We start from the raw sequence: 13935 nt of genomic DNA, 5'->3' as shown, positions 1-13935 counted from the left end.
CCCCGACACTTCTAGCGGCAGGGATGAGAAATTAAATTAAACAACGGGCTCTCCAGTCTCTGTGTCTCAATCCGGTATTTTATATTGTGTGAGCCGCAAAGAAGATACACCATTCATACCAGGAACACCTCAACTATGTCTTGAGTTTACAAGAAGTGTACTTCAGTTTTGGATTTATATAAACAAAACTCTGCCAAAGGCGCACTTTGTTTGTTTAAACTGTTTTTTTTTCTTTCTTTCTTTTTAAAATGAAATATATGAGGTTTCCTAAAGCATATTTTCCTTGGTCTGAGAGTACTTCTATAAAATTGCTGAGGGCAATACACATTGTTGAACAATAGAAATTAGGCATTAGGCCATACAGAGGCGTAGCTAAGGACTTTCTAGGNTTTGCTCGTGTACAGCTCCGTTCATGATTTTGATCAAATTGTAGGTTTTAGTTGGATTTTATTTCAATTTCCTAATCATTATGCCTAGTTCATGAATGCCTAAACAACATTATGCCTACATTTCAGAATGCCTAAATAACATTAGAGCGTATTGAATGCCTAGATAATATTGGAGCGAATTGAATGCCTAAATAACATTAGTGCGAATTGAATGCCTAAACATATTGAAGCCAGAAAAATTATACTAGAAAATCCGAATGATTTATTACATATTTTATTGTGATGAAATTTTTGCATATCATTCATATTGGTCAAATGTTTGCATATCATGGGCCAAAGTAGAAATATAATCTGCTCTTGGCATGCTGTCAAAAGCATCAACAACAAACATTTGGCTTCTTGGCTTCAGGCATAAGTATCAGATACTTTAAAGGTACACATACAGTCCAATTACCTTGCATGTACTATACTTTATCTTTCCTTCAAACAAAAAAAACATTGATTCTAAAAAATCGGCTTTATTATGCTGTTATGTTAGTAATAATTAGTCATTAGAGGACTGGTATGAGACCTGTGTACAAATATTTTCTTTATATTCTTTTAAGTGTAAATGTAAATGTAAATTGTAAATTCTCTGTGTACAGGTTACATCTCTGCGTAAAATATTTTTTTTACATAACTTATTTGTAAATGTAAATTGTCAAACTTTTCTCAAAAAAGATTCATATCAAGTCAAAAACAATCCCTAAAGTAACGGGAACAAATCTTAAGATCTAAAGCTATAAAAAGTGCCAATAATTTTGAATTGACCCAAGATCAGGGAACAAATTGCAATAAGGATACGTCAGGACTTGTTATAACTTATTCAAGAGGACATTTATTTTATGTAACATCTGTAATTATTAGATTTTGGTCTTCTTTATAATTTAATTCGAGTTTTAAAATTCCACGGGCAACGCTTGGCACTTCAGCTAGATTGTAGGCCGGGGTTTAAAGGGGGAACAATGTTGCCAAGGGTGGGGGGGAGGATATAGAGACAATAAATGCATACTTTTTGACTATATGATGAATATGTTTAAATAATCAATCATACTAGCTATGTTAGAACCATAGATTACTATCTAAATAAAACACTGGATGTCGTATTTTCAAGATTTAGGGGTTTTTCACAGAAGCCCACAGGAGTTACGCATATGCTCTCTCTCTGTCTTGTAATTCAACGCGCAATACACGTAACTCTTTTGGGCTTCTGCATCAGGGTTATTCCATTGTAAACGAAAAACCCCTAAATCTTGAAAAGATGACATCTAGTGTTATATCCATATTGTTAATTAATCTATGTTTAGAACGATCAAATATATATTGATTTTGTTTTGTTACTTGAACGTAGGATGATACCGGATTTAAACCAATTAATCTTTCGAATAGGGAATGACTTTGTCATTAAATGAACCAGACTGTGAAATTGAATCTTTAGCAACAACTCTGATTTTCTGGTTATATATCTTTGCAACCTAATGTCGTAGACCTAATTCTGTTGGACAACATATTTTAAATATCAAAAGTTTTACACCATTAATAAATTTAAGTTTTTGACAAAGACTTCATTCCTTTAATTACCTAAAATCTTATGAAATAATATAGTAAGCCAGGGAGCAATATGTTTATATTAAACAACTTCCCTCAGTTCTCGCAAATTCTAAATGTCAGAAAATTTGAAAAAAAAGATTGAGACTTTGCATAGTTTCTTGTCGTTCTGTATCTCAGGTTTGCTGATTTAGATTAATTCTATAGCGTTTCCTTGGTTTCAGAGTATTTTTCCTTCTCTCTCAATTTAACATTTTTATATCTATTTCAGACGTAACACGTGGATTATAATGATTATATAATATATTTTGTATATATGTATAGATATTTTGATAAATATGTTGATATTCAGAGCACAGCAACTTGGGGTTTCCATGGGCCGAGTTATAAAATGATCGTCTTAAAATATATATTCAAATTAGCAAGTTAATCATTTGTGCGATTTTATTCTGCAGCAAAGGATTTGAGTCTTTGCAACAAATCCCAATTTTCTAATACCTATATATCTACAACCAAATTATGTAAACTTTTGATATTTCAAACTTTGATTGATTGATATAACAGAAGTCATAGTTTGAAATATCTAAGGTTTACAACATTGGGTTGTTAAGATATAGGGATTTAAAAATCAGAGTTTGTGCAAATACTCAATTCCTTTGGTTTAATACAAATATTGAGTTTCTTGAGTATTTCCTGAATTTATTATACCCAAATCATATTAGATTATCTCCAAGCTTTAACGCCAAAATACACACATAATACTCGAAAGACCTAGTATTTTCTGCATGCAAACCTTTTTATTAGCAATATACAATTTTTTTAATGATTTGTCTTTTGAAATTTTCCTATTAGTCCCGGAAATCGCAATTTATAGCTAAAACACGATCCAATATGATGTGATGGTTTACAAAGATTCTGAAGACCATTTTAAAACTCGGCCATTTTATATTTATATAAAGACTATGATAACTGAAGGATCAGAAGTTGAAAAGGGTATAAATATATAATATATATACTCGCGCCGCTTCTAATTTTTACCAAAGACTGAATAATTACCCCTGAAAAATAAAACTAAGAAACTGATTAAAACCACAATAAAAAACAAACTTGAAAATAGGGCTAACATCTAAGCCAAGCGCTTCTATAAGAAGATTAACAAGCATAGAAATTAACATACTTTACAATATTAATATTACATGATTGAAGATATTACAGCAGGGCAGGACTGGATTCTGGATTCTAAAAACTATTTTTTAGGAATCATCATGATCAAATTCTATACTAAAATAGTTTAGTGTTACAAATGGCAGAGAAGGGCAAAAACTAAAAAATCAAGGAACTTCATNATGCAGTTTACGGCTGAAACAAGCTTTCTCCTTGATCCTCAAGTTTTCAAAAATAAAAATATAACCCTTAATTATGATTTTAGTAATCAGTAAGAAATTTTTTTTTCCATGAAATTGTTTGAGCAATTTTTGTTCTTTGGAGGGGAAGGGGGAGGGATTTCTTTGGAGGGGAGAGAGGAGGGATTTTCGACCTTGTAAAAAGATTTTAATCAACAAAGTTCTCATAAATCAGCTAAAATATTCCATCTGTTCCCTTTTCCCGCATTTACTTTACACTGTACAATTGATGGAGAGTGTACACGTTTCTCCTTTTCAGAGATTCTTCGCTGTTTAAATCTTGCCCTGGTACAAGCAAGGTGGTACAACGCAAACAACGTTTACACCAAGGTTGTATAATAAGGTTTGTTACTCTCGATGCGCTTCAATGTACAGCTGAAAGTCGTCTCCTAAGCAAAGATAGATAAAAAGCTCATATGACGTCACTGATTATAGAGGCGAAACTGTCGTCATATGAAGTTTTTAACTATCTATCTTAGAAGACGACATTTTTCGTACATTGAAGCGCACCTAGAGTAACTAACCTTATTATACAACCTTGGTTTACATACAACAAGGAATGATATGAAGACTGAAGGGGTAAATATTTTTCAAGAAGGACGGAGCCAAAAAAAATAAATCGTTGGAAATTGATGATAAGCTCAAGATTTTTAAGTCCAATGCCTTAGTCCGTAAACACAAAATTCGCAAAAGTATTATGTTTTGTATGGAAAAGATTTACCCCTGAATTAAAAAATTCAACAAAAATTATTGGAGCTTACAAGATGTGTTGATGAAATGAAATTTAAAATTGATTATATTTTAAGGAAGTACATGTTTTTGATTTGATGTAATGTGAAGTAAATAGCTTTGCTGTAGATATAAAAAATGCAAGAATTATTAGCAAACAGCAACGATTGTTACATAAATACTTTAGGTTTAGAGAACATGGGTTTAATGTATTTTGATTGAGTGTAGAATCATTCGAAGTTTTGTTGTTCAAGTCTGAACCCCTCTGGAGGACCTGAAGGAGTTGACAAGGTCGCTCCCTAGGGAGGTGAAGATACACAAGGCCAGCATACCCAACCCTGCTGATCCTCCAGCTAAACCTATCTTCATCCAGACCCCAGAGAGGAGGTGACCAAACAGCTTCTGCAGGAACACGTTGGAGGCCAGGAACACGGTGATGGTTACGGATGTGAAGAGGAAGCAGTTTGCCCACGCAGGTTGGGGGGAGCTGGACATAAACTGCGGATCGTTCAAGCAGACAAGCAGACAGATAGCAAAGAAAGGTAGCAAGCATCCGTTAAAGACCTGGGCCACGAGAATCACGTGAGTACGCGGAGCTAAAATAAGATAATTTAGAAAAACTGTTAAGGAAATGTGTTTTTACCGACTACGGACAACTTCAAAATAAATTCTGACATTAGTACAAAGAATATTTTTGGTATCTAAATCGGGGTTGGATACAGGGGTGGAATTGGGGGAAGTTAAGCAAATTGTGCGAAAATTCTTCGAAAAATCCTGTATCCGCCGCTCCTGATCTAAATATATTTTGATGTGATTTTCTATCGGTGATATGGTATTTATTAATATGTTTTTAAATGTATAATGTTAAAAGAATAAAAACTAGAAGGAAAAGTTAGATTATAGATTAATAATTACGAATTAGTTGTATTTTTAGAAACAGGGAAAACTGAAAAGAAATAAGTCCATTTCACTCTTAAACACATGATCAGAAGATTTAAGTTTGTGGCAAAAACTCAATTCCTTGCATATATCTTGTCAATTTAATTCTTTAAGCTTTTCTTAATTTCCGATCAGTAAATAAGATGAATTGAATTTATTATTCATAGTTTGAAAGGTATGCGATACCATGTTGCAAAGATATAAGATTAAAGTTTAAGGCGATTGATCAAATTCTTTATGCAGCTCCATATTTCATTAATTGAAGAGCTTTTTTAGATTATAGTTATATAACTTAGTAGGGAATAAGGAAAGACGTTAGATTGACGCGTGTAAATCTAGTTTCGACATGATAGGGTTGAGCTAAGAAAGCTAGTTACAACTAGTTTCAAGCTCGCTTCCTTTACAGGTCTAGTTTTCTACCTTCAACTCAAACTGTTCACAAGCTTTCATCATTTAGGTATCTATTTTCGTATCTGTACTTTCACATAGAACTCATACTTAGCTAAGAATGAAGTTTACTCACCATCAAGACTGATGACCAATGTCGCTACAACAACCATTACTGAGATGATTCCCCAGTAGACAAACCTAGGCAGCTCTTTAGCTTTCCGTCCCTCCTCAACCATCTCAAGGTTCTTATCTTCTCCAGGTTCTCCAGTCAGAGGTTGCTTGGTCTCATCATCCTTCATCTTAGCTTCAGTTCCGTCTCCAAGCTGATCCACAGTTATATTCTTCTCATTGATCAGTCCAATCTGTACAGCATGGTCAGAGATACAGGTTTCATCTCGTTCACCCTCGCTCTCACTAAACACACTCTCAACAGTGAGTCCAGCTCCAAGAGGAACCGCCAGCATGGAGCTTATCGCAGCTGCAATAAACCCGATTGAGAACACGAACACACCGATCTCGCCGATGAAGTTCTTGATGAAGTTAGCCAGGGTAAGGATGCAGAACGCTTCTCCGTGATTGGCGTTATAGGTTCCAGCTCCAACAATGAGAATAAGAACGGAAACCTCTAGAGCGGAGATGGTGGAGAAAGCTATTCCTCTCTGGGAGGATTCAAGCTTCTTTCCCTTAGCCATGGTTCCCCCCAGGAATAGGTTGAATCCAATGGAAGTAGTTCCGACCAAGCTAAAAAAAATTCAAAGTTATTCAAAAAATAAAATTCCTTCTCCCCTTCCCTCCCTTCTATTCCCCCTATAGACCGAAAAAGTATTAAGTATCTATATCTATGTTATTGTTTAGTCTGAATGATTCCCCCTCAGACAAGAATTATTTTCTAATTGACAAAACTTCCCAACTTTTCTCGTTGAAAACACATTGAAAGGAAAGCTCCCAATTTAAAGTTTAAGGAGATGAACTCTAAAAGTTAAGACCCCTATTTTTCTGTTTTTTTCTCTCGACGGAAGTCAACAGCACATAAAATCCGAGAATATAAAGTTTGAAAAGCATACAGATTATATAAATAAACAGCTGGACATTAGATACATTGCATCTGGACGGCATAAATAAAAATAAAAATAATTTCGTTACATTATAACCTATGTTTAAGAAAAAGTTACTAGTATAGCCCAGCTTTTAGAAATAAAAGAGATAAAAAATAATTTACTTTTTTACTTTTAACTCTAGAAACTAAAAAAATAAGCGGGGGCGTGGGTATCAACTCACAGATTCCTCTTATTATCCTGACTATAAAAATACTCCATATCTGTATCCACAAACAAAGAGTTCTCTGAAGAAAAGAAAGTAAGAAAGTCAGAGGAACCATGAACCTCGGAGTTAATTATGGCTCGGGTTTAATAATCCTTCAAGGAGACAAAAATGTTATCGAGCACACGCTGTCTGGAGGAGAGCAAGAGAAATCTTTGTAGAAATATCTATTGAGTAAATATTTTTTAGAATCATTCTAAAATATAGATTTGTAGAGAGGTAGAGGCACCTGGGGGAAGGATTTAGAAGTAGACCACAAATTAAAAAACAATATAAAAACCACACAAGAATGGCGAGTTCAAGATTTAAAAAGAATTTAAAATTTTTTAAATCATAAATATTTGTATTGCGTTCTTATTCTTCAAAATAGCTTTTTTAAAAAATATTTTCCAGTCCCGAAAATGATTAGATATCACAATACTTGAGTCATGAAACTAACTTATTTATAATATTAGGCTTAATATACATTCCAGACTATATATAGCTAATATATCAATACCATCGCATGCATATTTTATACATATTCAAATCAAAACTAAGCAATTTAGATAGATGTACAATTGCTCTCCAACTCGCCTCAAATTTACTAATACCTAATGGTCTAAACCTTTGTTAGGCTAATATTTTAAACTACAATAGGTCGACAACATCAGGTTAAAAAGATAAAGGGATTAGTAGTTGTGGCGAGTGTAATGTTCATTTATAAGTTAGTTAAATAAGTGAAAAAAAACCGCATAAAAATAATTTTCTTGTAATTTATAACTTAGAAGAACTTTATGTCAACCTCTTAGAGAATTTTAGGCGTTCCAAAGACATAATCTTATCGCTTGTGAATTCTCTTATGTGTCGGATGAATTATTCCAAGTGTGTAAAGATAGACACAAGTAAACAAAGATGGATTCTACCTTAGTATCATATCCGCAGGTTCTGCTGAAGTCTCAGATTTCTTCTCCGGCATATTCGGGATCAGTCCTCGTCCTAGCCTATATATATTTCTAACTAAAAATCAATTATCTTTAATTGAAGGTTTTCTTAAAAAGTGATTTTTGATGCAGAGACTATAAAGTAAATTGTGATAATTCAACACAAGACCTTCCTGATTTTTACTCAGATAGAGGTTTAAAGGGTACCGTTGTGAATCTTACATGCCAGTAATTGTAATGGAGGGTCATGAATCTACAATCCTTTAATAAGAACTGTACTGCAGTTATTTATCTAAAATATTTGGGTTTCTTTCCAACAAGAGGGTCCCTCAAACTGCAGTACATAATATGACGCATTACCGTCAGATTTTTCTAATCACAACAATTGTGTTCCAAAATGGACGATTCTTTTGTGCTAACAGAGATGTCAAATATTGTCTGATGTCAAACAAATGATGTAGAAACCTGAAGCAAAATCAATAAAAAATAGCTCATCAATCTCAAGATTCATCTAGGAAAGTTTATTTTTTACAAAAAAGGTTTAAAAATAATTTATTTATCGAAGTTATCGCAGTCTGCCTATTTTTGTTTTACTCAAGATTGAACAAAAGATAGTGTCTTATCATAAAACTTTTAGCATATTGGTATACCCTATAAACCATAGTGAATACTTGTTTTTCGCGGGCTGATCTTGCATTCTATTTTTGCTTAATCTCAACTATTGAGATTGGGTGGATAATTAAATTTTTTTTCAAAGATATTTGCATTGCTTTGCTTATGACTTAAAGAAAAGTGGAACTCAGACACAGTTAAGTAGTGTCCTTCTGTCCTTTTCCCGTCAGACAGTTTTATTTATAAAAATAAAGATAATTTGAAAAAGAAATTCTCTATTTTTCTCTTACGTCGTTTATTTCCTTTCATGATTTACAAACTCTGAGTTCTCTGGCTCCGTAAAAAAGTCTGTCTCATAAAAAGGTTTAACAAAATTTTGGTTTGGTTGTTAAAAAAATCTTAAGGATTGGCAGAAACGAGCCACACTTGGGGAAAATGTGAAAATCTAAAAATATAAATTACAAATTTAAGAAACCTCGTGATAAACTTTATTTAGACAGCATGACAGAGGGAGCGGGGAATATATGTATTTATAATATTTCCGGTCTCAGCAATTTCAAAATCCACCTCAAGGACAAAATTGTCAAGAGAACCTTATTTTTCGAACTTGAATTTTTTATGTTAATGCACAACATGGACACGAGAATGTTAATTTAAAAAGTTATTTGTTTTTTGTATTTTGCTGATTTTGATATTTTATCCTTGACCTTAGGACTAGAATTCTAGTCCCTTATTTATGCTAACTTGTGCATTGAATGATGAATATACTCTTTCTTACTCTTTCTTTTTAAACTGGAACATTTCTGTTCCATCTTTCCACACTTAATTTTACTTTTACAATTCACATTTAATCTTCTACCTAAGTCTTTAACTTCAATAAAAATTTCACTTTTGTAAATCTAATCTCAATGGTCAATTTGAATTTTAATATTAATACTTTTGTTTTAAAAAGTGAAACCAGTTTTTCTTAACCTAAACCCATGAATCCATTTTTATATCCTGAATCCATGAATCCAGTTTTATGTTCTGAACCCATGAATCCCGTTTTTTATTCGGATCCCATGAATCCAGTTTTATATCCTGAACCCATGAATCCAATTTTATATCCTGAACCCATGAATCCAATTTTATATCCTGAACTTATGAATCCAATTTTCTATTATGAACCCATTAATCCAGTTTTATATCCTAAACCCATGAATCCAGTTTTATATTCTGAACCCATGAATCCACTTTCATATCCTGAACCCATGAATCCAATTTTCTATTCTGAACCCATGAATCCAGTTTTATATCCTGAATCCATGAATCCAGTTTTATATTCTGAACCCATGAATCCAGTTTTATATCCTAAACCCATGAATCCAGTTTTATATCCAAAACCCATGAATCCAGTTTTATATCCTAAACCCATGAATCCAGTTTTATATCCTGAACCCATGAATCCAGTTTCATATCCTGAACCCATGAATCCAGTTTTATATTCTGAACCCATGAATCCAGTTATATACAACGAACCCTTTGAAGCTTTTCATCCTTTTTATTCTAAACTTTTTTATTTTCCAAAAATTAATATTTTCTTTAATATTTAATATTTTTATCCCATTACACTGCCTTGGATGTTATAGATATTCTTTTAATTAAATAATTGGTTCTTCTATATTCTCAACTCACTATTCTGCCTTTCAACCTGAATTTCCTGTACAATCTTTTAACCCTGAATTTACGATTCTTTCTAGAGATTTTTTTTGGAATTTAAAACTCTTTCTTTATTTCTTAGATTCCTATTCAACTCTATAAAGGAGTTGAGTTTTTGCAACAAACTCTGATTTTTTAATCATCTTTGTAATCCAATGTCGTAGACCTTAGATATTTCAAACTATTGTTACTTATAGATAAAATAATCTAAGTTTGAAATATCGAAGGTTTGCACCATCAGGTTGCAAAGATATTGGGATCAGAAGATTTAAGTTTGTGGCAAAAACTCAATTCCTTGCATATATCTTGTCAATTTAATTCTTTAAGCTTTTCTTAATTTCCGATCAGTAAAATAAGATGAATTGAATTTATGAGAGTTAGTCAACTCTTCGCAAACAAATTTGAGACGCACCAACAAAGAAGAAGGTTGGGCTCACCTTGAATAAAACAAAACTTTGCTGACTTTAGGTTTGAAACTTTCCATTTACAATCCAATAAAAGTTTAATGAGTCAGTATGACGGAATGGATTTTATTGAGTTAATATACCATAATTGAGCCTTCAGAAGAGCACGGTTCTTGATTTAGACTATGTTGTCATTTTTGATTATTGACTTTAAATAATCTAAAGATTCTAGAATGTCGATAATTGGTCGAATTTTAAGGTAAAGAAGATACGACACAGTTAATTTGACAGACTTGTTTAACCAACGCGTTGTAAATAAATAATGGAACTTGGTTACTTACGTTGGGACTTAATATGAAACAATAATAGTTTAAAAAGTAGATTTTTACTTACTCTGCGAAGTCCAGTCCCATGATAATAACAACCACGAGAAAGAGACAGACCATGCCCATCATCATCATTCCGAGCACAACACCCAGGCTGTCAACCTTGTCCCAGTAGAGCAGGGCCAGCACCAGCACTGCATATGCTACGCAGCAGCCAACACGAAGAGGAGTTGTATCCGTAGCTCCAGGTATGGCAAGAATAGCGTCGATTCCTCCGGCCCAGTTGTTGCACTCGTAGAGCGTGTTCCCGAAGAACACACAGATGCCAACCATCCAGCAGATAACGGCGGTATCGTAGATCTTAGCTCCATTCCTGTACTTCATCCTTAGACATTGCCCAAGGGACTTCCCGGATACGATGGTCAACCTTGCTGTTCCTTCCTGGAGAGTGTAAGCCAGGATAGAAGCGAATACGAGAGCCCAGATCATACTCATACCGTACTCTGCTCCTGCTCTTGCACAGGTTACAACTGTACCCGGACCTACTGTACAGGCAGCCAGCATAGTCCAGTACAGCATGGAGGAGATCTCCGACCAGATGTTGGTCAGTTTCATCCTGATTACTTGAATTCTAAAAAATACTTTATTTAAAGTGGAGAGTCAATCATTGTTGACCGTGTATGAAAACTCCGAGCTAAACTAATAGTTTAGGTATATCTTGATGCTGCAGCTCGGCCTCGTCCCGGCCCGGCAAACCCGGCACAGCTCTCCCAACCTCGATAGCGGCCTCCTTGACACGTCATAATTGTTTTAAAGAGGTTTTTATTTATTGGTTTTATCAAGACACTCGCAAATTTGTTAAACAAATCTTTCCTTACTTTATAACTGCTGAATAACAACTAATTTGCACTTTAGGTTGTTCACCCTAACTCAATTCTCAATTTGTAATTAGAATTCTGGGAACTTTGCTTGATGTGTTTATCTTGAAACGATTGGAAGAATAAAACATGTTAGATGAAACCCAACTTAACTCACAGTGCACACAATTCATATAAAAAGTCTACGTAGCAATTTGCTCTATTTATTTATAGTATTTGTTTACTCCATAAATATGTTAAACCTCGAATACAGCTCTTTAGCTTTCTCTCTTTATCCCACAACCCTCGAATACAGCTCTTTAGCTTTCTCTCTTTATCCCACAACCCTCAAATACAGTTCTTTAGCTTTCTCTCTTTATCCCACAACCCTCGAATACAGCTCTTTAGCTTTCTCTCTTTATCCCACACCCCTCGAATACAGTTCTTTAGCTTTCTCTCTTTATCCAACAACCCTCGAATACAGTTCTTTAGCTTTCTCTCTTTATCCCACAACCCTCGAATACAGTTCTTTAGCTTTCTCTCTTTATCCAACAACCCTCGAATAAATTTATCAATACCGAATCTTACAGAGGAAAAGAACAGTTTAATAAGAAGATCACATGTTTGTTTATACATTATTTTTTAACATATCCAGAATTTTAAGTTACACTTTTTTCACACATAATTCACAATAGAAAATTTCAGTTGACAATGTTCACAAGACATTTATAACATATTTATGCGCTCGTGATAAGTAGATTCCAATTCCTCTATTGAAGTACTAGAATTCTCTCAGACTGATGCGATGATCACGATCACCCTGAAGATGAACTCTAAGCTGAACATCGCGAAAATTTAAAATCCGGTTATGGTGATGGGCCAAACCTCTGTAGAGTAAAAGTAGATGTTAGTTCCACATTTATTGAAAATATATATCGGTCTGGGTTGACCCTCGTCAGTTCTAACGATATAATAACCATCAAAATCGATAAAAAAATATAAAAAAAAATTGTTAAAAACCACAAGAAAATAAAAAAAGATCATTCAAACTAAAAATTTGGACTGTTAAATGGAAAACGAACTCAGATTATGAAATGGAAAAAGATAATTTGAAAATATTCACTTTAAAAAAAATGTTTGAAGACAATTATTATTCCTTGAGATTGTTTCTGTCACAAAGATTAAAAACAAACTGTTTATATGTATGTGTATAAAGTGGTGGTGGGGGTCGATCGAATTAGCGAACTTTTACAGTAAATCGGGGGGAGGGGGAGGGGACGGCTTGTTTAAGGAGGGGTATTTAAACCTTTTAAAGAATTGGACATAAACAACAGTGACTGCCTTTCTAGGCATACCCGTCCATTTCAAAGGCGTAAAAGGAAATTGGAAATGTACCGTAGTATTTTTAATCATTTAATCATTTTATCATTTAATCGTTTAATAATTTTAATCATTATTTAATAAATCTCCTGCAAAAAGGGCCAAGTAAACTAAAATCGAAGTATAAGCGGGAGTAAACCTTACATCCGGTTTATATTCTGGTCGGTTCATCCTCCACATTACAAACCAGGCACCCAGCAACAAGACTCCGTACAAAACCTAAACATGGGAAATTTCCATCCGACTAACCAGGAAAAATTCCATTAAAACCCAAACATGAAATTTCCAATCACAAACTAACCAGGAAAAATCCCATAGAAAACCTGAACATGGGAAATTCCTAAATACGAAAAATTCGTGCAGAAAAAAGGTTTATTCCGTACAAAGTGAAAATGGAAAATTGATGAAACTCAGAATTGTAACATTCACAAAAAAAACCCTTAAATAACAAAAATAAAAAAGTTTGAAACTGGAAAATGTAAACAAAAATAAGAAAATTCCGTCTATTATCTAAAAAATGTAAAATTCGTAAAAAGAACTTATAAATGAAAAATTTTTGGAAAAGACCCAAAAAATGAAAAGTTGGAAGTAGAAAAATATCTTCTCTTTGTACCTTTGTATAAAACAACTAGCTGAAGGGCCCGGCGTTGCCCGAAAAAATCTTTTGAAGATAGATTCAGGGTGGCACAAACTTTTTTGAAAGAATCCGTACAAAAATCCGTACATTTTCAGAAAAAAATCCGTACAATCCGTACAATTTTCGAAAAAAAATCCATACAATCCGTACAATTTTCGAAAAAAAATCCGTACAATCCGTACATTTTTTTTGAAAAAATCCGTACATTTTTTTTAAAAATCCGTACATTATTTAAAAAATCAGTACAATCAGTACTATTTTCGAAAAAAATCCCTGCAATCCGTACATTTAAGAAAAATAAAACCATTTTTGAAAATATTATTCAACACTGTCTCACCCCC

At 33.5% G+C, this 13935-nt stretch overlaps 1 protein-coding gene across 1 annotated transcript; it reads right to left on the bottom strand.

Moving 5' to 3' along the window:
- Nucleotides 1-3419: 3419 nt before the first annotated feature.
- Nucleotides 3420-11724, bottom strand: LOC111702420 (divalent metal cation transporter MntH). The gene is made up of 4 exons (XM_023474095.1): nt 10788-11724; nt 7663-7740; nt 5571-6178; nt 3420-4704 (listed from the first exon to the last, which is right to left on the bottom strand). Exons 1-4 carry the CDS (start codon nt 11333-11335, stop codon nt 4358-4360), a joined length of 1581 nt encoding a protein of 526 aa, XP_023329863.1. The 5' UTR covers nt 11336-11724; the 3' UTR covers nt 3420-4357.
- Between the last annotated feature and the right edge of the window lie 2211 nt (nt 11725-13935).

This window comes from Eurytemora carolleeae, unplaced genomic scaffold (genome assembly GCF_000591075.1).
Source record: "Eurytemora carolleeae unplaced genomic scaffold, Eaff_2.0 scaffold488, whole genome shotgun sequence".
NCBI classification, from domain to species: domain Eukaryota; kingdom Metazoa; phylum Arthropoda; class Copepoda; order Calanoida; family Temoridae; genus Eurytemora; species Eurytemora carolleeae.
This window is presented reverse-complemented; position numbering and strand designations above follow the sequence as displayed.